The sequence below is a fragment of the Dendrobates tinctorius genome, unplaced genomic scaffold (genome assembly GCF_039654945.1).
Source record: "Dendrobates tinctorius isolate UK_male_01 unplaced genomic scaffold, ASM3965494v1 ptg000134l, whole genome shotgun sequence".
NCBI classification, from domain to species: Eukaryota; Metazoa; Chordata; class Amphibia; order Anura; family Dendrobatidae; genus Dendrobates; species Dendrobates tinctorius.
In genome coordinates, this window is record NW_027361802.1 from 5,587,329 (window position 1) to 5,614,197 (window position 26,869).

The window sequence follows — 26,869 nt, forward strand, 5'->3', positions numbered from 1 at the left end:
ACACCAGACAAAAATGGGCGAGTCTCATGGAATTTCTATTTACATTTTGAAGAATGCATGTGTATTGATCGCATGCGTACGCATGTCCTTGCGTACCAACGTGTTCCCATAAACAGTAATGCGGGTTTTTTACGCACTCATCCGCATGCCTGCGCATATTTGACAGATTTTTGATGCACACCATGTTAAATATATGTACACATGATGCATGTGGATCTATGCAGATCAAACGATGCGCACACAAACTCTAATGTGAAACCTCTGTTTAACCCCTTACTGCCATGAGACGTACTATCCCGTCCATGTGCCCTGGGACTTAATTCCCAGGGACGGGATAGTACGTCATAGTGATCAGGGCGGTCACGGACCACCCCCAACACGTTAACCCCTTGTACACCGCGATCAAACACGATCTCGGTGTACCGGGGGTTAAAGGGAAGCATCGGCAGGGAGGGGGCTCCCTCCGTGCTTCCCTGAGCCCCCCACGGCAGCGCAATGTGCAGCGCTGCTGCAGGGGGCTCTTTTCCTACAGGCCCCCGGATCCAAGATGCGACGGGGACCTTCGGGGGCCTGCAGGGAGCTGGCTTCCTCAGTGCCTGCAAAGCGCAGGCATGAGGAAGTCTGCAGCAGTGCCTGTGACAGATCGCTGATCTGTCAGTGATCTGTGATGTGACAGATCAGCGATCTGTCACAGGACAGTGATGTCCCACCTGGGACAGTGTAATAAAGTTAAAAAAAAAAAAGTGTAAAAATAATTTAAAAAAAAAAAAAAAAAAAAAAAAAAAAAACGCTAAATAAATTAGTAAAAAAAAAAAAATATTCCCCAATAAATTCATTTTTTGAAAATAAAAAAAAAAGCAATAAAAGTACACATTTGGTATCGCCGCGTCTGTAACGATCCGCCCTATAAAACTGTCCCATTAGTTAACCCCTTTAGCGAACCCCTTAAAAAATAAAAAACGAAGCAAAAAATAATGATTTATCATACCATCGAACAAAAAGTGCAATAACGCGCAATCAAAGAGACGCATATAAATATCCATGGTACCGCTGAAAACGTCGACTTGTCCCGCAAAAAACGAGCCGCCATACAGAGTCATCCGCAAAAAAATAAAGCGATGCAAAAATAATTTTTTTTATATAAAATGGTTTTATGCAATGAAAACTGCCAAAACATAAAAAAAAGACCTAAATGAGGTATCGCTGTAACCGTACTGACAGGAGAATAAAACCGCTTCATCAATTTTACCGCATGCGGAACGATGTAAACGCACCCCCCAAAAGAAATTCATGAAACGCTGGTTTTTGTTCATTCTGCATCCCAAAAATCGGAATAAAAAGCGATCAAAAAATGTCACGTGCCCGAAAATGGTACCAATAAAAACGTCAACTCGTTCTGCAAAAGATAAGACCTCACATGACTCAGTGGGTCAAAATACGGAAAAATTATAGCTCTCAATATGTGGTGATGCTAAAACTATTTTTACAATAAAAAGCGTCTTTTAGCGTGTGACAGCTGCCAAACATAAAAACCGCCATAAAAAGTAAATCAAACCCCCCCGTTATCACCCCCTTAGTTAGGGAAAAATAATAAAATAAAAAAAAAATGTATTTCCATTTTCCTGCTAGGGTTGAGATTAGGGTTAGGGGTGGAGTTATAATTGGGGGGTTTCCACTGTTAGGGCACATCAGGGGCTCTCCAAATGCAACATGGCGTCTGATCTCAATTCCAGCCAATTCTGAGTTGAAAAAGTCAAATGGTGCTCCTTCCCTTCCAAGCTCTGCCATGCGCCCAAACAGTGTTTTACCCCCACATGTAGGGTATCAGCCTACTCAGGACAAATTGCAAAACAATTTTTGGGGTCCAATTTCTCCTGTTACCCTTAGGAAAATAAAAAATTGGGGGCAAAAATATTTTTGTGGAAAAAAATGATTTTTTTATTTTCACGTCCGAGTGTTATAAACTTCTGTGAAGCACTTGGGGGTTCAAAGTGCTCACCACACATCTAGATAAGTTCCGTGGGGGGTCTAGTGTCCAAAATGGGGTCACTTGTAGGGAGTTTCAATAGTTTAGGTACATCAGGGGCTCTCCAAACGCACATCACACCCGCAGACCATTCCATCAAAGTCTGCATTCCAAACAGGGCTGTGGAGTCGGAGTCGGAGTCGTGGAGTCGGTGCTCATTTTGGTGGAGTCGGAGTCGGAGTTGGAGTCGGTATAAAATGGACCGACTCCGACTCCTAAAATATATAATAAATTGGGTACAGTAATTCAATGCAGGATGTGCTGAATATTTTTTCATAGGAGTTTGGGAAAGTTATGAAATGTCCTATAAATGGCTGTTATATTCCTGATCTAAGGCTACATTCACACACAACGTTTTTCAGCTGCAAAAGCTGATCATCTTTTTAAAAAACTGCATCACCTGAAAGGTTTTTGAGCTCATAGATAATGTTTTCAATAGCAAAAGCAGATTAGAAATATGCTCTATCTATATATCCATTTATCCATATCTGTCTATCCATATCGTATCTGTACCAAAAAGAATGAAAACCGGGTAGTACACCAATATATATTCTGTTCTATCTAAACATCTTGATTATTGGATCATAAAAATGATTAAATGTCTGAGGTTCACATTGTACTACAATAAATTTTTCACTTAAATATAAGCAATATGTGTGGGAGTCGGAGTCGTGGAGCCGGAGTCGGAGTTGGAGTCGGTGTAAGGGAAATTGAGGAGTCGGAGTCGGAGTCGCAGGTTTGGCTTACCGACTCCACAGCCCTGATTCCAAAATGTCACTGCTTCCCTTCCGAGCCCTGACGTGTGTCCATACAGTAGTTTTCTCCCACATATGGGGTGTCAGCGTACTCAGGCCAAATTGGACAACAACTTTTGGGGGTCCAATTTCTCCTGTTACCCTTGGGAAAATGAAAAAATTGGGGACTAATTGATCATGTTTCTGGAAAAAATACGATTTTTTTATTTTCATGCCCTGGCATTATAAACTTCAGTGAAGCCCTTGGGGGTTCAAAGTGCTCACCTCACATCTAGATAAGTTCCTTAGTGGGTCTAGTTTTCAAAATGGGGTCATTTGTGGGGGGGTTTCCACTGTTTAGGTACATTAGGGGCTCTCCAAAGGCAACATGACACCCGCAGACCATTCCATCAAAGTCTGCATTCCAAAACGTCACTACTTCCCTTCCGAGCCCCGACGTGTGCCCATACAGTAGTTTTCTCCCACATATGGGGTATCAGCATACTCAGGACAAATTGGACAACAACTTTTGGGGTCCAATTTCTCCTGGTACCCTTGGGAAAATAAAAAAATGGTGACCAAAAGATCATGTTTGTGGAAAAAATACGAATTATTTATTTTCACGCCCGGGCATTATAAACTTCTGTGAAGCACTGGGGGGGTCAAAGTGCTCACCACACATCTAGATAAGTTCCTTAGGGGGTCTAGTTTCCAAAATGGTGTCATTTGTGGGGGATTTCCACTGTTTTGGTACATCAGGGGTTTTCCAAACGCGACATGGTGTCAGATCTCAATTCCAGCCAAAAACGTCAAATGGCGCTGCTTCCCTTCCGAGCTCTGCCATGCGCCCAAATAGTGGTTTACCCCCACATGTGGGGTATCAGCGTACTCAGGACAAATTGCACAATAACTTTTAGGGTCCTGTTACCCTTGGAAAAATAAGAATTGAGGGTGAAAAGATCATTTTTGTGGAAAAAATATGATTTTTTAATTGTATGGCTTTATGTTATAAACTTCTGTGAAGCCCATGGGGGTTCAAAGTTCTCACCACACATCTAGATAAGTTCCTTAGGGGGTCTAGTTTCCAAAATGGTTTCATTTGTGGGGGGTTTCCACTGTTTTGGTACATCAGGGGTTTTCCAAACGCGACATGGTGTCCGATCTCAATTCCAGCCAAAAACGTCAAATGGCACTGCTTCCCTTCCGAGCTCTGCCATGCGCCCAAATAGTGGTTTACCCCCACATGTGGGGTATCAGCGTACTCATGACAAATTGCACAATAACTTTTAGGGTCCTGTTACCCTTGGGAAAATAAAAATTGGGGTGAAAAGATCTTTTTTGTGGAAAAAATATGATTTTTTTAATTGTACCGCTGTACGTTATAAACTTCTGTAAAGATAAGTTCCTTGGGGGGTCTAGTTTCCAAAATGGGGTCACTTGTAGGGGGTTTCCACTGTTTAGGTACATCAGGGACTCTCCAAACGTGACATGGCGTCCGATCTGAATTCCAGCCAATTTTGATTTGAAAAAGTCAAACGGCGCTCCTTCCATTCTGAGCTCTGCCATGCGCCGAAACAGTCGTTCCCCCCCACAAATCAGGTATCAGCGTACTCAGGACAAATTGCACATTAACTTTTGCAGTCCAATTTCTCCTGTTACCCTTGGTAAAATAAAAAAAATTGAACCTGAAGTATTTTTTTTGTGAAAAAAAGTTAGATGTTCATTTCTTTTTAAATATTCAAAAAAATTCCTGTGACGCACCTAATGGGTTAATAAACTTCTTGAATGTGGTTTTGAGCACCTTAAGGGGTTCAGTTTTTAGAATGGTGTCACTTTTGGGTATTTTCTATCATATAGACCCCTAAAAGTGGCTTCAAATGTGATGTGGTCCTAAAAATAAAATGGTGTTGTAAAAATGAGAAATTGCTGGTCAACTTTTAACCCTTATAACTTCCTAACAAAAAAAAATTTTGGTTCCAAAATTGTGCTGATGTAAAGTAAACATGTGGGAAATGTTACTTAAAGTTTTTTATGTGCCGTATCTCTGTGATTTAAGGGCATAAAAATTCAAAGTTGGAAAATTGCGAAATTTTCAAAATTTTTGCCAAATTTCCATTTTTTTCACAAATAAACGCAAGTTATTTGAATGAAATTTTACCACTAACATGAAGTACAATATGTCACGAGAAAACAATGTCAGAATCACCGGGATCAATGGAAGCGTTCCAGAGTTATGACCTCATAAAGGTACAGTGGTCAGAATTGTAAAAATTGGCCCGGTCATGAACGTGCAAACCACCCTTGGGGGTGAAGGGGTTAACTAGCTCTGGTGAAATGAGAGATGCTCAGTGATTGGTTGCAAGGAAAACTGTTGCTCATAGCAACCATCACAGCTCAACTTCTTTTGAACAGCTCTGGTAAAATGAAAGATGCTTTGTGATTGGTTGGTGATACACACACATACATACACTTTTATATATAGAGATATATCTATATCTCTATAATTTGTTATAACTAACTGTAGTTCGTTACTATGCCCATGCAACATCGGGCTCTTCAGCTAGTTTAGACATAAAAACAAAGACCATTGTTTTGTCAGTGATTTTCACAAATTGAAAAATTACAAAGCTTCTATTCAGTGCAGTGTTAATAAGACAGCACATGGATTGCACACCGATGTCATCCGTGTTGTTCATAATTGTCTTAACCCCTTAATGACCATCAAAACGTCTTAATTGACCTGAGATATTGACCGAGAATAGCCTCCCCATACAGGTAACTTGCTGCATCAGCCACGATCAGTGTTGTAACCGTCCATATCAGTTTAACCCCTTAGATGCTGCTGTCAATAGTGACCATCTATTGCCTTAAATTGACCGTCATCCATTTCCGTCTGGATGTCCTCGAATCCCATAATTCACTGCGCGACCGGAAGTACGCCGACCGCCATTTTGTAATACCAAAGTGATGGGTATTCCAATATGGCACCCGCTGGTGGTACCAGGCCCTTGCACAGTACCACCAGTACTGTGTGGAGATGGGGTGCGGGCGCCCTCTGGAGGCACCGCATCCCATCTCCAGCACAGGCCGCAAACCACAGTCTTTTCTGCCGGCTGTGACTGCACGGAGGTGGGTGGGCAGGCAGCTGCGGGACGCGGGACGCGCACACACACGCGGGACGCGCACACACACGCGGGACGCGCACACACATGGATGGGGGGGGGGGGGGGGGGAGACAGCCACCACCCCCAGCGCCACAGAGTTGCCCACATCTAGTATCATATAAATGGCTAACAGAGTGTGGCTTCTCCCTCTTTATCCCCATCGGCACCCTGAGATCATGATTGTGTGGTCCTGATGTTTGCCATGGCAGTTTACGAGCAAACAGCCTTATAGTCAGTCGGCTACAATGACCTGTTCAAAAGTCAGCGGCATTTAGGTGGTAAAAATCAACTTTTTCATTTTTATCATGCCACTTTGTATTACTTCTTGAAATTCACCTGAAGGATTAATTAACTACCCCGACAGCAGTTTTCAGTATGTCAGGAAATGTTTTTAAAATGGTATCACTTTTGGGGGTTTTCAATATATAGGACCACTAAAGTCACTTCAAACCTGGATAAGTCCCAAAAAAAAAAAATTTTCTAAATTTCTATGAAAAAATGAAAACTTACTGCTACATTTTTAAACCTCCTAAAAAGCTAACAAAATAAAAAGTTTTTACAAATGGTGCAGACATGTGGGAAAGGTTATATTTGGTTATGGTATGACTATCTGAATTAAAGGGATAATCATTCAAAGTTTGAAAATTGCTATTTTTTTACATTTGTCAAATTTCTGATATTTTTATAAATAAACACAAAACCCATCAACCTAAATTTACCATTATCATAAAGTATAATGTGTCACAAAAAAGTCTCAAAATCACTGGAATTTGTCAAAGCGTTTGAGTTATTAACACAAAGTGACACTGGTCAGATTTTTAAAATTTTGTTCTGTCACTAAGGGGTTAGTTAAGCCCTTAGACTGGTATAATGCCCCATTCAGACATCAGTTCAAGTACAAGTTCTAGTCTATTTCAGGCTGTTTAACATGTTAATTTTTGCAGACTTTAGAAGCAAAAAAAAAAAAAAAAAAAAAAAAAGATCACAGACATGTCAGTTTTCAATTTGAGCCACAGATCAACATGATCCATACAGGTCTGGGAATGGGTCCGAGAAAATTACATATAGTACATGGATGGAATCCTAATGCAGTCTATATGCTGTGATTAACACCGATGGATAGGAGAAGCTTTGGAGAAAAAAAATCAAAGGTATAATTCACTGATGGGAATTGATCTTAAAAACTGACACTGACCAATCACTTATTAAACTTGCATGAAAACCTGTAATAAACAGTCTGTTTTTAAGTACGAGAAAAATCACGATTGTTTAACCCCTTAACGACCAGGGGTATTTTTGGTTTTACATTTTCATTTTTCCCTCCCCTTCTTTCCAGAGCCATAATTTTTTTATTCTTCCGTTTATATGGCCATGTGAGGGCTTATTTTTTGCGGGACGAGTTGTACTTTTAAATGACATCATTGGTTTTACCATATCGTGTACTCGAAAACGGGAAAAAAATTCCAAGTGCGGTGAAATTGCAAAAAAAGTGCAATCCCACACGTTTTTTGCTTGGCTTTTTTGTTAGGTTCACTAGATGCTAAATCTGACCTACCATTATGATTCTCCAGGCCATTACGAGTTCATAGACACCAAAAATGTCTATGTCCTCATTTATCTAAGTGGTGAAAAAAAATTCCAAAGTTTGCTAAAAAAACAAAAAAAAAAAAAAAAAAAAAAAATTTGCGCAATTTTCCGAGACCTGTAGCGTCTCCATTTTTCATGATCTGGGGTCGGGTGAGGGCTTATTTTTTCCGTGCCGGACTGACGTTTTTAATGACACCACTTTTGTGCAGATACGTTCTTTTGATCGCCCGTTATTGCATTTTAATGCAATGTCTTGGTGACCAAAAAAACGTAATTCTGGCGTTTTGAATTTTTTTCTCGCTACGCCGTTTAGCGATCGGGTTAATGCTTTTTTTTATTGATAGATCGGACGATTCTGAACGCAGCGATATCTAATATGTGTATGTGGGATTTTTTTTTTACTGTTTTATTTTGATTGGGGCGAAAGGGGGGTGATTTGAACTTTTAGGTTTTTTTAATTTTTTTATTTTTAAACATTTTTTTTTACTTTTGGCATGCTTCAATAGCCTCCATAGGAGGCTAGAAGCATGCGCAACCCGATTGGCTCTGCTACATATGGGCGATGAGCAGATCGCCCATATGTAGCAGATTTACTGCTGTGCTTTCAGCGCCGACCACCGGGTGGCGCTGAAAGCCTTATGCCTGGAACAACCATAGAGGTCTCAGAGACCTCTGGTTGTCCAGGCAACGTGACGCCGACCCCGATCACGTGACGGGGGTCGGCGATGACGTCATTTCCGGCCCGGTGGCCGGAAATTCTATTTAAATGCCCGCTGTCAGCGGAGCCCTCATCAAAGCAGGGGAAATGTCTGATGACGGACTGTGTCCGTCATTGGACATTAAGGGGTTAAGGCTAGGTTCACATCACGTCAGTGCCATCTGTTTAACGGATGCGCCAACGCTGACGGCCAAAATCTAATTTTTTCTACAATCGCGTTAACGCATGGTACCATTGTATCGGCATGCGTTAGTAATGGAGATCTATGCACAGCGAATGCATCCGTTCGCAGTGCATTAGACCTAACGTACCCAAAAAATGCGGTAGACCGCGATGAAAGGTGTGTCACAAAGTAATGGAACATCGCTAACGCATGCCAATTTTGACATGCGTTAGGATGTGTTACGATAATGGCTGGCAATGGGTGCGTTAACCAGGGCTGTGGAGTCGGAGTGCACTGTGGTGGAGTCGGTATAAAATGGTCTCCTAAAATATATAATAAATTGGGTACAGTAGTTCAATGCAGAATGTGCTGAATATTTTTTCATAGGAATTTGGGAAAGTTATGAAAAGTCCAAAAAATGCCTGTTCTATTCCTGATCTAAGGCTACATTCACACAGCATTTTTGCTGCGTTTTTTGAGGATACGTTTTTCAGCTGCAAAAGCAGATCAGCTTTTTAAAAAACCGCATCATCTGAAAGGTTTTTGAGCTCATAGATAATGTTTTCAATAGCAAAAGCAGATTAGAAATCTGCTCTATCCATTTATCCATATCTGTCTATTCATATCTTATCTGAACCAAAAAGAATGAAAGCCGGGTAGCACACAGACTAATACTCTTAGCACCAGTCAGGTACACCTCATAGCTGCCCAAAAGGACACCCAGGACATGCATTGCTCGTCTTCAGTAACAAATCAACATCAATTGATAGTTGGAATAATATAGACTGCATTCACCACATCTTAAGGTGCAGGCTTTATTTTCAAGTGTAGGGGTGTGCAGTATAAGGTTCTGCAGCAGCTGAGGTGTGCAGTATGAGATTCTGCGGAACAGTATGAGGTTCTGCCCCCCCTAGTTTTGATCCTGGCTAAGACCGTTTCTTATAGATATGGCGAACCCTCAGGTAACCCTAAATGAAGGTCAATGGACACAGGTGGCTGAATTGAAGGAATTGCTTAATCACCTATACACCGTGACTAAAAAATGACAAGCTGAGGATTTAACTCCTGGCATTTTCATAAGGGAGTGGAATAACTTGCTATTTTGCCTGTCCCAAAGAGGAGATTTAATCGCAGATGGCATTTCTGCTTCAATGAAACGGAGAGAGAGAGCTATTGGAAAATAAAATTTTTCTGGCAGCTGTTATGTGGACCCAAGTCATCGTATACTGCTTGATGATCAACAGCTTACTAAAGGAAAAGAAGCTCTGACTGAGGTAGCAGTTAGGATGAGTGGCCTACAGGAGGACTGCCAGGCGCAAGAGGACTTGGGTCCTGACCGTGCTACTGCTGCCATATCTTTATCTTCATCAGATGAGGAGTTTGACTTTGACAAGTATTTGGATGATATGGAGCGGGCAAAGCGTTGCTGCAAGGAAAGAAATTTGACTCCCGTCTCCTATAGCAAGCAGATTGACCATATTTCAGCAAAATGTTTCACTTGCTCTCAAAGAAAAAGAAAAATTCAACCGTTCATCAAAACGGACTGTGCATGAGGCAATTCCTTTATACTTGGAAATTGTTAGAGATGTTGCCCATGTGGTTACGGCTTTGCCTCCAACCCAAGTTAGTGTAGAGAGGTTGTTCTCTAGCCTTAAAGGGAAGGTGCCGCGATTTTATATAATTTGCAAAAAAATAGTAAGTAACAAAACATGTTGTTTCAGCAAATGTTGTAATAACCAGGATTTATGGTTTGTTTGTAATAATGTTTTAATGTAGCCACTGGGCGCTGCCATCTTGATTTGCAGATCTGTGGAGGACTCATACAGTCTGCAAATATGGCCGTCCATGGACATAGGAGACTGCGTCGGCTCCCGACCCCACATCGCAGCCTCATTAGCAGTGAACTGGGCACGCCCCTGTGGGCTGCACCATTCACTGCTGTAGGTGTGGCTGGGCACCATTTTACTGTAGCCCAGTGCTATCTGCTGAGCTCCACTTACCCTCTATCACAGGACCACTTGTGGCATAACGGGTCCTGTGTTGTGAGGAGAGGCTGAAGATATGGAGAAGGTGGTCAGCAGAGGAGAGAAGCGCTCACTGGAGCCGGAGGATGGAGTGTGGTGAGTGCAGGTGACTTTCATCTATGCTCCTCTGTCCTGCTTACTCCAGGCTCGGCCTTGTGCTTCCTGCTCTACTGTGTTCTTCTGCTCTGTCTCCGCCTCCTCACTCACACACAGCCCCAGTGATCTCCGGTAATCTGACACCTTCCCTTTTATGGCAGCTTTTATGGCTGTCTGAGGACAGTGACATATACAGCCCATAGTCTAGTGTATGGGGGGGGGGCTGGAAGTTTCACCAGTGTGAGCATATCTGTAATACTGTCTTGTGTGATACTGACTGTTGAGCCGTGTATCTAATCCTCCCGTGTCATACTGACTGCTGAGCCGTGTATCTAATCTTCTCCTGTGTGATACTGACTGCTCAGCCGTGTATCTGATCCTCTCCTGTGTGATACTGTCTGCTGAGCCGTGCATCTAATCCTATCATGTGTGATACTGACTGCTCAGCCGTGTATCTAATCCTCTCCTGTGTGATACTGACTGCTGAGCCATGTATCTAATCCTCCCGTGTCATACTGACTGCTGAGCCGTGTATCTAATCCTCTCCTGTGTGATACTGACTGCTCAGCCGTGTATCTGATCCTCTCCTGTGTGATACTGTCTGCTGAGCCGTGCATCTAATCCTATCATGTGTGATACTGACTGCTCAGCCGTGTATCTAATCCTCTCCTGTGTGATACTGTCTGCTGAGCCGTGCATCTAATCCTATCCTGTGTGATACTGTCTGCTGAGCCGTGTATCTAATCCTCTCCTGTGTGATACTGTCTGCTTAGCCGTGCATCTAATCCTATCCTGTGTGATACTGACTGCTGAGCAGTGTATCTAATCCTCTCCTGTGTGATGCTGCCTGCTGAGCCGTGTATCTAATCCTATCCCATGTGATACTGCTCTCATGAAATACTCTGTGCTGCTGTCACCCTGCTGGTTTTGTGTGTGATCTACATCAGTGATTTTCAACCTTTTTTGAGCCGCGGCACACTTTTTATACGTAAAAAATCCCGGGGCACACCACCAACCAAAATGGCACAAAATGACACTAAAACAGTACATATTATACATATAGTTAATAATATAGATTCTAAATGTATTTTTACTCACTCAGTATTCATATATATATATATATATATATATATATATATATATATATATATATATATATATATATATATATATAACACACAGTCCCATGTAAAGTCATACATACAGTCCCACGTATATGAGCCACATAATTATCAGCATATACTATATATATATATATATATATATATATATATATATATATATATATATATATATATATATATATATATATATAGTATATGAGCTGGCGCTTGTACTCCAGCCTCATGGCCATAGTATTTCTCATTGTACCCCTTTGTATTGCAGTATATGAGCCACATAATTATCCCTTTCTTTTAGTAATATGCCCCATCATTATCCCCTTCTTTTAGTAATATGCCCCATCATTATCACCTTCTTGTAGTAATATGCCCCATCATAATCCCCTTCATGTAGAAATTGCCCATTCCACTACCTCCATCATTTCCTTCTCCCCACCACCCCATTATTGCCCTTTCGACAACCCCATCATTGCCCTCTCCCCACCACCGCCTTCTTATCACCCCCATCACCGCCTTCTCCATTGCCCTCTCCCCATCACCGCCTTCTCCATGACTCCCATCATTGCTTCTCATCACATCCATCAACTCACCTACACACGCACACAAACACACACCTCTCACCTAGACACACACACACCCCTCACCTCTCCTCACCGGCAGCTTCCTCTCACTGGCACAGCAGCCGCGGGGCTGAATGATGATGTCATCCAGCCGCGCCGCTGACTGCTGTGTCAGGGAGGAAGCGACACAGGAACACGGGACTGCTGCCTCTCCGACCCGCCGCCCTGCTTGCCTCCACATGGCTAATTTGCATCGCATGTAAATTAGCCATGTGGACACGCGGCACACCCGACCATGTGTCGCGGCACACTAGTGTGCCGCGGAACACTGGTTGAAAACCACTGATCTACATGGTGGTATTGTGTATGATCTATATGGCGGTATTGTGTAAGATCTATATGGCAGTATTATGTGAGAACACTATGGCAGTATTATCTGCTAAAAGGGGACCCATTCTAGGGTGGCTCTGGCTGAGCACCTGCACACAGGTCAGGGGTAATGGGTGCAGTCAGGGGAGGGCTGGTGAGGCAGTTGAAGAGAGGGGTCTCATTTTTATCGTTACTGTATGGCTACATTTCCCCCATCCTGCTTCCCAGCGTCACCCCGGACTGCGCCTGTCACCTCGCTTTCACACATCGCCAGGACAGGATCTGAGGAGGGGAATGGGGTCTTTGCCTGCAAAGTCTGGATCAGGCTGATTGATGGCCGTTCTGATCCAGAGTTTACATGCAAAGACAGTCAGTAACTTTGCAGGCCCCATCAAAATGGCTGCTCACTGTGTTCCTAGATGTCATAGGTTTTTGTGCCAGATTTCAGTAGCTGCTCCCCCTAGTGTTAACAAGTGGAAATGCCAAACTTTTTAAAATTATTTTTCATATTTTGCAAAATTAAAAACAAATGATAATATTTTTTAAGAAAATGTAAACATTAATTCTTTACATTTTTTCAATTGCTGAAAAAAAAATCTTTGGATGGCACCTTCCCTTTAAAATGATTAGGTCAGATTTTAGGTCATCTATGAAGGAGGATCTGATGGAGGCAATTCTATTTCTTAGAACAAATTCATAGACTGCACAAATGTTTTCTATGTTTTTGTTGAAAACTGTTTTTACCACTTACATAGTTTATTACATAGATATATATATATATATATATATATATATATATATATATATATACACACACACACATACACAATATAGATATATATATATATATATATATATATATATATATATATACACACACACTCACTGGCCACTTTATTAGGTACACCATGCTAGTAAGGGGTTGGACCCCCTTTTGCCTTCAGAACTGCCTCAATTCTTCGTGGCAGAGATTCAACAAGGTGCTGGAAGCATTCCTCAGAGATTTTGGACCATATTGACATGATGGCATCACACAGTTGGCGCAGATTTGTCGGCTGCACATCCCTGATGCGAATCTCCCGTTCCACCACATCCCAAAGATGCTCTATTGGATTGAGATCTGGTGACTGAGGAGGCCATTTGAGTACAGTAAACTCATTGTCATGTTCAAGAAACCAATCTGAGATGATTCGAGCTTTATGACATGGCGCATTATCCTGCTGAAAGTAGCCATCAGATGTTGGGTACATTGTGGTCATAAAGGGATGGACATGGTCAGCAACAATACTCAGGTAGGCTGTGGCGTTGCAACGATGCTCAATTGGTACCAAGGGGCCCAAAGAGTGCCCAGAAAAAATTCCCCACACCATGACACCACCACCACCAGCCTGAACCGTTGATACAAGGCAGGATGGATCCATGCTTTCATGTCGTTTACGCCAAATTCTGACCCTACCATCCGAATGTCGCAGCAGAAATCGAGACTCATCAGACCAGGCAACGTTTTTCCAATCTTCTACTGTCCAATTTCGATGAGCTTGCGCAAATTGTAGCCTCAGTTTCCTGTTCTTAGCTGAGAGGAGTGGTACCCAGTGTGGTCTTCTGCTGCTGTAGCCCATCTGCCTCAAAGTTCGACGCACTGTGCGTTCAGAGATGCTCTTCTGCCTACCTTGGTTGTAACGGGTGGCAATTTGAGTCACTGTTGCCTTTCTATCAGCTCGAACCAGTCTGCCCATTCTCCTCTGACCTCTGGCATCAACATGGCATTTCCGGCCACAGAACTGCCGCTCACTGGATTTTTTTTCTTTTTCGGACCATTCTCTGTAAACCCTAGAGATGGTTGTGCGTGAAAATCCCAGTAGATCAGCAGTTTCTGAAATTCTCAGACCAGCCCTTCTGGCACCAACAATCATGCCACGTTCAAAGGCACTCAAATCACCTTTCTTCCCCATACTGATGCTCGGTTTGAACTGCAGGAGATTGTCTTGACCATGTCTACATGCCTAAATGCACTGAGTTGCCGCCATGTGATTGGCTGATTAGAAATTAAGTCTTAACACACAGTTGGACAGGTGTACCTAATAAAGTGGCCAGTGAGTGTATATATATATAATCAATATTACATAGTGTTACATATTTACAATTTATTACAGTGTTTTGTGTTCTAAAGTTGTATTCCAATAAATATATATTATGTTCTATCTAAATGTCTTGATTATTGTATCATAAAAATGATTAAATGTCTGATGTTCATATTGTACTACAATAAATTTTTCACTTAAATATAAGCAATATATGTTGGAGTCGGAGTTGTGGAGTCGGGGGAAGGGAAATTGAGGAGTCGGAGTCGCAGTTTTGGCTTACCGACTCCACAGCCCTGGCGTTAACGCATGTGTTACATAGCGCTAGTGACGCTTAGTAACGGATCCGTTAAACGGATGCACCTAACGCGATGTCAACCCAGCCTTATTGAGGCTTAATGCCACAATCAGACATCTGTGTGTCACAGTATGGGCACAAACTGATTAACAGGTTACAGTGCATTTCCTGACATGAACTAGACATTCTCATTGGATGCATGAGACTGTCAAGTTTAAGTCCGCAGACCCATGACCACTCAATTCAGTGGCTGTCCCTAGACCAAGACACAAATATACGAATGTAGTTGTTCCTGAAAACAACGGATAGAACATTTACATGATAAATGGATGGAGTATTTGGTGAGTTTTTTACCTCCGTATTTGTAAGCCAAAACCAGGAATGTGTGATAAATACTGAAGTGGTGACGTGTTTCTATTATACTTTTCCTCCGGTTGTCCCATTCCTGGTTTTGGTGCACAATTAAAGATGTAAAAAATGCAAATATTCAACATGTGCACCTTAGCTATGCACAACATGGAAGAGCAGCACAGAGAAACAGACTTTGAGAAGTGTAGCAGGAAGGTGTGGGAGTCAAACTGAAGCTGCAAAAGTGATCACAAGGAATCACACTGTGTACAGCAAATCTGTATGCAACATAAGTGCATCCCCCACCCTCAGTGCCACAAAGGCTGTACGAACTACTCCTTTCTCTTACTGATCACCCCCTTCACTGTGCCCTGAAATTTACTAGTAGCACTACCACAGAATTGCTAACCGTTCAGCATCTCAGCAGGTCACCAGGTTTGTGGTATCCCTGCTAATAAATCTATGATTTTACAGTACTCCTGGCATTAAAGGGAACCTGTCAGCAGGATTGTGCACAGTAACCTACACAAAGTGTCAGATCAGCGCTGTTCTACTGATTAAAAGGATACCTTGGTTGATGAAATCCATCTTGTGGCTGTTTCTTAATCTTTACTAAAATTTTGTCGTTAATGAGACTCTCATGCCCTAAGGCGGCGTTGGTATGTAGTGCTCTAATTAGATATTCATAATGTAGACTGCTGACAGGTCACTGATCCCTCACTGACCTGCCCCCTAGTTTACATAATGAATACCTAACATACTGAAGAAAAAAGCTTCTGCAGGCAGATGTTGGCAGTGACACCTGCTCTGCAGCATAATCACATGTTTAGTGAGCCAATATTACATTTTCTTGATATCTAACTAGGAAAAAAAAAATTGAAAATGTCTGCGCAGTAGCAGTTATCGGTGTCTATAGCCGTGATCCGATAGCTGCCACCTCGCATGCGCCGGCAGCACCATCTTATTGAAGAAAAAAAATTCCTCTCCTAGATGGGGTTGCCTGCGCAGTAGCAGCTATTGGTGTCTAGCTGTGATCCGAGAGCTGCTACTGCGCAGGTGACGCCATCTTGGAGGATGATTATCTTTTGCAGTAAGATGGTACCTTCGTCACATGCGAAGTAGCAGCTAATGGATCACAGCTATAGACACCAATTGCTGCTACTGCGAAGGCGCGGCAGGCACCATTTTCAATTTTTTTTTTCCGTAGCTGGATAACATCAAGAAAATGTATTGTTGGCACATCATCAACAGAGGTATCACTTTATTCAGTATAACAGCGCCGACCTGACACTGTAGGTTACGGTGCACAATCCTGCTGACAGGATCCCTTTAAGAAAGGCAGAGCTACTCAATGCACAGCATGTCTACTAGTAAATAGAATTTACCACTATTTTGCCAGGAGAATGGGCATTCGGCTCTCCTTTCAGCAAAATGCTCACGTACAGCTCTGCACCTCCACTGGGCTGTTTCCAACATCTGTTGAGAATTTCATGTCAATAGCGTCTTTACAAATATATTTACTTAAATAATTGGTGACGTGTTCAATACTTTCTTCACCCGCTGTATATACCATATGTATGCGTTTCTGTATCTATACATATTACACATGTGAAAAAAAAAAGCTGTTAGACTTTCTTCTGGTTTCTATCCCCAAGAGATCAGACCATACTCCACTCCCTCTTCACTGTTCGGCTTATGGCTCTAAAATTGCTGGATGAAACTATAGCCCTTCACTTCTGACAAGTCTGTAATAGGGTACAAAGACTTTGCTGTAAAGTCCCAGGATACCAATATGCATCTTCCATATCACATCGATCGGTGTCCAACGTCTGGAACATATTCATTTGAAAAGCACCTATTCTGCATTGTGGTGCTAGGTGCCTAACTACCACGGATTGAATACTGACCTATCAAACACATTTGGCTTTTCAATATTTTCTTTGCGCTGTTCAGCTAATCGCCTGCAAAAGCTTTGAGTCATTAGAGGGACATTTGCCTAATGTTATATGGTTTACTTATTTTATCATAGCTATTATGGTTACAGTGTGTTGTATTTTGCTGCCATCTATTGGCTATTATAGGTTTTTATGTTTTAAAGCTGTAATTCCCACAATACCTCTCTCCAACTCATTCTTCCTCACATCAGTTTATTGTGGTCAGTGCCATCTTGGTAGAATGTGTATCAATACTGAAGAGAGGCGTTACTTGTTACCGCTATCCTATACCCTCCATTTTCTACCTAATCTTCATCCCTTCATCTTCCCTGACATCTTATTGCATCTTATCAAGGCACTGTGAATGCATAGTGGACATGGTATTTCTTGAAATCCCCATCCACCATGTTGCAACATCTGGCCGCTGCGGGTTTGACGCTGCATAAATATGCAGCGTCAAACCCGCAACTACTGATCGTGGGCACACTCCCTTAAAGTAAATCACTGCATCGTCCTTCCCGGATTAACTACAAGTAGTCGGTCACATATAGGAGGAGAGGTTAGTAACATGATCATGAGGGGTGTGAGCAATGTTTGTACAGAAATCCATGCTCACATCCCTCAGACATCTCACATATGCGCATCAGTGGCAGAATATTCTTCCTTTCAACATTTAACCCCTTCATGACCCAGCCTATTTTGACCTTAATGACCTGGCCATTTTTGGCAATATTGACCAGTGTCCCTTCATGAGGTAATAACTCAGGAACGCTTCAACGTATCCTAGCGATTCTGAGATTGTTTTTTCATGACATATTTGGCTTCATGTTAGTGGTAAACTTAAGTCAATGTTTTCATTTATTTGTGAAAGAAAACGGAAATTTGGCGAAAATTTTGAAAATTTCGCAATTTTCACATTTTTAATTTTTATTCCGTTAAACCAGAGAGTTATGTGACACAAAATAGTTAATAAATAACATTTCCCACATGTCTACTTTACATCAGCACAATTTTGGAAACAAAATTTTTTTTTGTTGGGAAGTTATAAGGGTTAAAATTTGACCAGCGATCTCATTTTTACAACAAAATTTACAAAACCATTTTTTTAGGGACCACCTCACATTTGAAGTCACTTTGAGGGGTCTATATGGCAGAAAATACCCCAAAGTGACATCCTTCTAAAAACTGCACCCCTCAAGCTACTCAAAACTATATTCAAGAAGATTATTAACCCTTCAGGTGCTTCACAGCAACTAAAGCAATGTGGAAGGAAAAAATGAACATTTTAATTTTTCCAATAAAAAATTTCTTTTAGCATCAATTTTTTCATTTTCACATGGGCAACAGTATAAAATGGATCCTAAAATTTGTTGGGCAATTTCTCCTGAGTACACTGATACCTCATATGTGGTCATAAACCACTGTTTGGGCGCACGGCAGGGCTCAGAAGGGAAGGAGCGTCATTTGACTTTTTGAATGGAAAATATGCTGGAATATTTAGCGGTTGCCATGTCGCGTTTGGAGAGTCCCTGTGCGCCTAAACATTGGAGCTCCCCCACAAGTGACCCCATTTTGGAAACTAGACTCTCCAAGGAACTTATTTAGATGCATAGTGAGCACTTTGAACCGCCAGGTGCTTCACAAATTGATCCATAAAAAAAAAAAAAAAGGACTTTTTTTTCACAAAAATTTTCTTTGAGCCTCAGTTTTTTCATTTTCACATGGGCAATGGGATAAAATGGATCCTAAAATTTGTTGGGCAATTTCTCCTGAGTGCACAGATACCTCATATGTGGTCATAAACCACTGTTTGGGCACACGGCAGGGTCCCGAAGGGAAGGAGCACCATTTGACTTTTTGAATGGAAAATTAGCTCCAATCGTTAGTGGACACCATGTCGTGTTTGGAGAGCCCCTATGTGCCTAAACATTAGAGCTCCCCCACAAGTGACGCCATTTTGGAAACTAGACCACCCAAGGAACTTTTCTAGATGTGTGGTGAGGACTTTGAACCCACAAGTGCTTCACAGAAGTTTATGACGCAGAAAAGTGAAAATAAAAAAAAAATTTTTTCCTCAAAAATGATTTTGTAGCCCGCTATTTTTTATTTTCACAAGGCTAACAGGAGAAATTGGACCACAAAAGTTGTTGTGTAATTTGTCCTGAGTACACCGATACCCCATATGTCAGGGGAAACCACTGTTTGGGCGCATGGGAGAGCTCAGAAGGGAAGGAGCGCAATTTTGGAATGCAGACTGATGGGATGTTCTGCGGGCATCATGTTGCGTTTGCAGAGCCCCTGATGTGCCTAAACAGTAGAAACCCCCCACAAGTGACCCCATTTTGGAAACTAGACCCCCCAAGGAGCTTATCTAGATGTGTAGTGAGCACTTTGAACCCCCAAGTGCCTCACAGAAGTTTATAAACGCAGAGCCATGAAAATAAAAAATCAAGGGTAACAGGATAAATTGGACCCCTAAAGTTGCTGTTCAGTTTGTCCTGAGTACGGTGGCACCCCATATGTGGGAGGGAACCACTGTTTGGGTGCACGGCAGGGCTCAGAAGGGAAGGAGCGCCATTTGACTTTTTGAATGGAAAATTAGCTCCAATCGTTAGCGGACACCATGTCGTGTTTGGAGAGGCCCTGTCTGCCTACACTTTGGAGCTCCCCCACATATCACCCCATTTTGGAAACTAGACCCCCTAAGGAAGTTATCTAGATGCATAGTGAGCTCTTTGAACCCCCAGGTGCTTTACAGAAGTGTATAACGCAGAGCTGTGAAAATAAAAATATTTTTTTTTCCTCAAAAAATGATTTTTTTAGCCCGCTATTTTTTATTTTCACAATAGTAACAGGAGAAATTGGACCCCAAAAGTTGTTGTCCAGTTTGTCCTGAGTACGCTGGTACCCAATATGTGGGGAGGGACCACTGTTTGGGCACACGTCGGGGCTCAGAAGGGAAGTAGTGATGTTTTGAAATACCGACTTGATGGAATGGTCTTGCGGGCGTCATGTTACGTTTGCAGAGCCCCTGATGTGGCTAAACAGTGGAAACCTTGTAGGTCACATAGGCAGCACCGAGAGTGGGAATAAGTGAGCAGTGGGACAGATACAACTGCCTCTTGGGAGATGAAGTCTAGAAGCAGAGAACAGGAAGGAATTTCTGAATCCACACAATTGTAGACCACAAGGATTTTTAAAGGTGGCCAATGCCACGTGCACACACAGTATTTAGATTTGCTGAATGTTTTACCCTCAGTATTTAAAGGGAGCCTGTCAGCAGAATTGTGCTCAGTAAGCTACAATGTCAGGTCGGCGCCATTATACTGATAAAAATGATACCTTGGTTGATAAAATCTGTCTCGTGATTGTTTAATCTTAACTTTCAGTTTTGAGTTATTGATATGTCGGGGCTGCCTGTGGGGGGGGGGTTGGAGGGGTTTTCGTGTGGTGCACTGATTACAACCACATTCATCAGTATGGCTTCTGACCAGTCACTGATCCCTCACTGTCCTGCCCAATTTTACATAATGAATAATCTAGGCGGCGCCATCTTACTAGAGAAAAAAATTCCTCCTCCAAGATGGCGCCACATGCGCATTAGCATCCATCAGATCGCCGATAGCTGCTACTGCGCAGGCACTTTTTTTTTTTTTTTAAAGAAAAGTATTTATAGCATCACGTAAAATAATTAAATGCACATTACACGTGATCATGCTGCAGCAAAGGCTTCTGCCTGCTGCAGGTGATTTTTTTTCTCCAATATATAATATTCATTATGTAAAATAGGGGCAGGTCACAGATCAGCTTTCTGTCAGAAGCCATACAGATGAATAGCTAATCAGAGCACCATATGAAGGCCCCCTTCATTCCCCCCACAGGCCACCCTGGAGCAGGAGCATATCATTAACTCAAAACTGAAAAAGATTAAAGAACCACAAGATGGATTTCATCAGCCAAGGTATCATTGTAATCAGTATAACAGCGCCAACCTGACACTGTCTGTAGGTTACTGAGCACAATCCTGCTGACAGGCTCCCTTTAACTAAAACCAGGAGTGAAACAATCAGAGGAAACGTATAATAGAAAGAAACATGGCACCACTTCTGTACTTATCATCCACTCCTGGTTTTGGCTTACAAATACTGAGATAAAAAAAACCTCAAACACTGAACATGTCCATGTGGCCTAAAGCCCCACCACACACACAGCGATGTCGCTAGCGAGATTGCTGCCGAGTCACAAGTTTTGTGACGCAACAGCGATCTCACCAGCGAGATCGCTGTGTGACACCTATCAGCGATCGGCCCCCCTGCCGGGTATCTATGATCGTCCTTGAATGGCCTGGACGTTTTTTTGATCGTTGGTCTCCCACTAGCCAGCATGCATCACTGCATGTGGCAGGCGGGAGACCAGCGATCAGCTAGCTGGAGCTGGTAACCAAGGTAAACATCGGGTTTCTAAGCGCCGTGCGGCGCCTAGAAACCAAATGTGTACCTTTATTACCTGCTCCCTGCACCAGCGCGCTGGTATCTTAATGTACACTGCGGTAACTAAGTGACGTGTGTCGCTTGTTACCCGCGTGTCGCTGTCCTGATCGCTGGTGAAGCTGCCTGTTTGGCAGCTCACCAGCGACCATGTAGCGACACCAGCGATCCTGACAAGTTCATATCGTTGTCGGGATCGCTGGTGAGTCGCTATGTGTGACGGGGCCCTAAAGGGGAGTTAAGGTGGACACACAGGTGAGGGGGACTCATTCCAAAGACAGCCTTTTAATTGACTATAGTTTTTTTTTTTTTTAACAAACTGGATTGGACATACTAACTCCTGGCTATTGAAACTGACAGGTCACATGCACACCTGCAATATGATTGTGGGGTGCCGATGAGTCCATTTGACAGCTAGGGGACATGAACAGCTGCTTAAATGTCTGTTCAGACATTGCATTTGTCTGAAACAGAATAAATGATCTGATGCATCAAATATACAAAAATGTTTCTTCCGTTTTTAAAAAACAGAACCCACATGGAGGATCCCATGATCACAGAGGCCCTTCTGCTTCAATTTGCAAAACTGATGCAATGGATTACTTATTCCATCTCTATGTTGCTAAAAAGGAAGCGTAACAGTATCCGTATAAAGGACACAAGAAAAGGGATCGTCACTGAGGTAGTGAAGCTTGCCAAAGACTAAATTGTATTAAGTTAAGAGAATTTGTTACTAGGTTTTGCTATTCAATCTAATGTAGTGCATGAGACCCTGATTCCAGGAACGTGACACTTATTAGACTGTGTTCTGTAGTTTCAATGCAGTGTTTTTATCATTATAAGCCAGACACTGCGAGGACCACAGCTTAGGAGATCAGCAGTGATGCTAGTCTGTGAAACCCCAACCACAGAACAGCAGCTTGCTTATATTGCAGAGTACACAGGAAGCTGCCAATCAGGGTTGTGGACGGGGTTACACAGCAGAAGACTTCGCTCTGCTGCATCTCCATAAAAAAAAAAAAAAAAAAGAAAAAAAGGTATCCTATGAAAACTACACCAAGCAGCCCAATGATACAAGCCTGGAATCAGGCTTTCTTGCTTTACTCTGCTCTCAGATTACATAGGAAAAAGCCTGCTGAAAGATTCCCCTTAACCCCTTTACTGCCATTGGACGGAATAGTACGTCCAATGGCAGTACCCCTGCTTTGATGAGGGCTCCGGCTGTGAGCCTGCATCAAAGCCGGGACATGTCAGCTGTTTTCAACAGCATGTCAATTCTTTGTGCGGGAACGCAGCGTTTCTGCACCCATTGACTATATATTGAGGAAGGCAAATCCGCACATCAAAAGACGCATGACAATCCGCAACAAAACCGCAAGCGGTTTCTGCCAAGAGATGCAGATTCTGTGCGGAAAATGCCGCAGGCCAATCCGCAACGTTTGCACATACCCTTAAGCTATGTGCACACGGTGCGTATTCTGCTTTGGAATTTTCCGCGCAGAATTTACTAAATCCGCAAGTCAAATTACCTGCATTTTTGCTGCGGATTTAGTGCATTTTTTTGTGCGTTTTTACTGCATGTTTTGTGCGGTTTTCCCCTGCGGTTTTCCACCTGGGGATTTCTATAATGGAGCAGGTGGAAAACTGCAGCAAAACCACACAAAAGTAGTGACATGCTGCATTTTTTCGTTCCGCACCAAATTTGCGCAGAAAAAAACGCAGCATGTGCACTGCGGATTTTGTTTTACATAGAAAAGAATGCTACTGTACATCACATGCAGTTCTGCTGCGAACAGGATCCACACCGTGTGCACATAGCCTTAAGTTTTCCTGCCGCTGTTTTGAAGACTTGTTTTGATTGGACTGAGTAGTTTGAAGAAAAAAAGTTCAAAAAACTCTTTTGGAACAGAAAAGTGGATTTGCCCATAAAAATTAACTGGAAGACCATCAAGAGTTTGACAATTTTGCAGAGTTTACGCTCAAAACTATCAGGGGAAAAAAACGCAGAATTATAAATGCTACCATTTAATGCGCACCAAAATGCAACACGTTGAGTTTGGCACAGAATGGAGCACCGTCAAAAGGACGCATGCGGCGGCTAATCATACCTGCGCACGGCCTGCGTACCCAATGCTAAAGATAGGGTACACAGGTCACATGCAACTGCATGCGCCCATAGGCGGAGCTGACCGGAGGCGGAGCTTAGCAGCAGTGTCCTCCAAACGCTAATGTGAAACTAGCCTTAGCTACGCAAACAGGAATGTACGAGCGCAAAAAAATATATGATATATATGTAGCAAAGCTACAGATTTGATAGTTACTTTTGTGCGCGCACGCCCCAGGGTGCATGAGGCAGGGCAGCGGGCACGCTCCAGGGTGCATGAGGCAGGGCAGCGGGCACGCTCCAGGGTGCATGAGGCAGGGCAGCGGGCACGCTCCAGGGTGCATGAGGCAGGGCAGCGGGCACGCTCCAGGGTGCATGAGGCAGGGCAGCGGGCACGCTCCAGGGTGCATGAGGCAGGGCAGCGGGCACGCTCCAGGGTGCATGAGGCAGGGCAGCGGGCACGCTCCAGGGTGCATGAGGCAGGGCAGCGGGCACGCTCCAGGGTGCATGAGGCAGGGCAGCGGGCACGCTCCAGGGTGCATGAGGCAGGGCAGCGGGCACGCTCCAGGGTGCATGAGGCAGGGCAGCGGGCACGCTCCAGGGTGCATGAGGCAGGGCAGCGGGCACGCTCCAGGGTGCATGAGGCAGGGCAGCGGGCACGCTCCAGGGTGCATGAGGCAGGTAGCGGGCATGTTCCAGGGTGCATGAGGCAGGTAGCGGGCATGTTCCAGGGTGTATGAGGCAGGGCTAGGGCGTGGGTGAGGTAGCAACAATAACGCAAATAAAAACGCTGAGAGGAAACTCCCCCCCGCTGCGGCCGCCAGGTTATATATAACTAGTGCACGGTTCCCGCCATTTCTTGCACACTCACATGTCTAAGCTGTCCAGGGAGACCTTGTCGGCTCAGCATCCGGGGCGTTGCGAGCGCAGACCAGACCACAAACCTCTTGCCTCCACCGCAGCCCAGGTTGCCACAAACCCGGCGCCGGCAGCGCGCACGCCCCAGGCCGCATGAGGCAGGGCAGCGCGCACGCCCCAGGCCGCATGAGGCAGGGCAGCGCGCACGCCCCAGGCCGCATGAGGCAGGGCAGCGCGCACGCCCCAGGCCGCATGAGGCAGGGCAGCGCGCACGCCCCAGGCCGCATGAGGCAGGGCAGCGCGCACGCCCCAGGCCGCATGAGGCAGGGCAGCGCGCACGCCCCAGGCCGCATGAGGCAGGGCAGCGCGCACGCCCCAGGCCGCATGAGGCAGGGCAGCGCGCACGCCCCAGGCCGCATGAGGCAGGGCAGCGCGCACGCCCCAGGCCGCATGAGGCAGGGCAGCGCGCACGCCCCAGGCCGCATGAGGCAGGGCAGCGCGCACGCCCCAGGCAGCATGAGGCAGGGCAGCGCGCACGCCCCAGGCAGCATGAGGCAGGGCAGCGCGCACGCTCCAAGTGTATTAGGCGGGGCAGCGGGCACGCTCCAAGTGTATGAGGCGGGGCAGCGGGCACGCTCCATGGTGTATGAGGCGGGGCAGCGGGCACGCTCCAGGGTGCATGAGGCGGGGCAGCGGGCACGCTCCAGGGTGCATGAGGCGGGGCAGCGGGCACGCTCCAGGGTGCATGAGGCGGGGCAGCGGGCACGCTCCAGGGTGCATGAGGCGGGGCAGCGGGCACGCTCCAGGGTGCATGAGGCGGGGCAGCGGGCACGCTCCAGGGTGCATGAGGCGGGGCAGCGGGCACGCTCCAGGGTGCATGAGGCGGGGCAGCGGGCACGCTCCAGGGTGCATGAGGCGGGGCAGCGGGCACGCTCCAGGGTGCATGAGGCGGGGCAGCGGGCACGCTCCAGGGTGCATGAGGCGGGGCAGCGGGCACGCTCCAGGGTGCATGAGGCGGGGCAGCGGGCACGCTCCAGGGTGCATGAGGCGGGGCAGCGGGCACGCTCCAGGGTGCATGAGGCGGGGCAGCGGGCACGCTCCAGGGTGCATGAGGCGGGGCAGCGGGCACGCTCCAGGGTGCATGAGGCGGGGCAGCGGGCACGCTCCAGGGTGCATGAGGCGGGGCAGCGGGCACGCTCCAGGGTGCATGAGGCGGGGCAGCGGGCACGCTCCAGGGTGCATGAGGCGGGGCAGCGGGCACGCTCCAGGGTGCATGAGGCGGGGCAGCGGGCACGCTCCAGGGTGCATGAGGCGGGGCAGCGGGCACGCTCCAGGGTGCATGAGGCGGGGCAGCGGGCACGCTCCAGGGTGCATGAGGCGGGGCAGCGGGCACGCTCCAGGGTGCATGAGGCGGGGCAGCGGGCACGCTCCAGGGTGCATGAGGCGGGGCAGCGGGCACGCTCCAGGGTGCATGAGGCGGGGCAGCGGGCACGCTCCAGGGTGCATGAGGCGGGGCAGCGGGCACGCTCCAGGGTGCATGAGGCAGGGCAGCGGGCACGCTCCAGGGTGCATGAGGCAGGGCAGCGGGCACGCTCCAGGGTGCATGAGGCAGGGCAGCGGGCACGCTCCAGGGTGCATGAGGCAGGTAGCGGGCATGTTCCAGGGTGCATGAGGCAGGTAGCGGGCATGTTCCAGGGTGTATGAGGCAGGGCTAGGGCGTGGGTGAGGTAGCAACAATAACGCAAATAAAAACGCTGAGAGGAAACTCCCCCCCGCTGCGGCCGCCAGGTTATATATAACTAGTGCACGGTTCCCGCCATTTCTTGCACACTCACATGTCTAAGCTGTCCAGGGAGACCTTGTCGGCTCAGCATCCGGGGCGTTGCGAGCGCAGACCAGACCACAAACCTCTTGCCTCCACCGCAGCCCAGGTTGCCACAAACCCGGCGCCGGCCAGAACCCGGGAAAGCGCGCACAGCCTCAGCCCGCGCTGCTACACCACTAATTTAGCGAGCGGTCGCCGTCCGCGAGGGCAAGATATAGTTTCCAGCTGTGACGTGCAGAGGCGGGGCGAAGGGAACATTAACCCTGGCAGAGTAGTGGCAAGAGCGGGAAGGACGTGCGAGCGGCCAGGTGGCGGTGATTGCGCGCAGAGCACTGCTTGTGCCACAGGTCGGGCCGTGTTACTGCACGCAGG

The 26,869-nt window shown here is 45.4% G+C and overlaps 1 protein-coding gene across 11 annotated transcripts in view; it reads right to left on the minus strand.

The window, feature by feature from the left end:
* Window positions 1–26,869, minus strand: part of ELAVL2 (ELAV like RNA binding protein 2) — a 425,680-nt gene that overhangs the window by 200,496 nt on the left and 198,315 nt on the right. For 5 of the 11 annotated variants that reach the window (XM_073543694.1, XM_073543702.1, XM_073543701.1 and 2 more), the window contains exon 1: window positions 24,686–24,832. The exons of 4 other annotated variants lie outside the window; for them this stretch is intronic. Coding sequence is in view for 1 of the 7 variants with exons in the window: in XM_073543700.1 (XP_073399801.1) it covers window positions 24,686–24,724 (39 nt within the window). In the remaining 6 variants the exon portion in view is untranslated. Of the gene's footprint in view, window positions 1–24,685; window positions 24,834–26,869 lie in introns of those variants that run through there. 2 more of the 11 variants (XM_073543698.1, XM_073543700.1) reach the window with 2 other exon arrangements.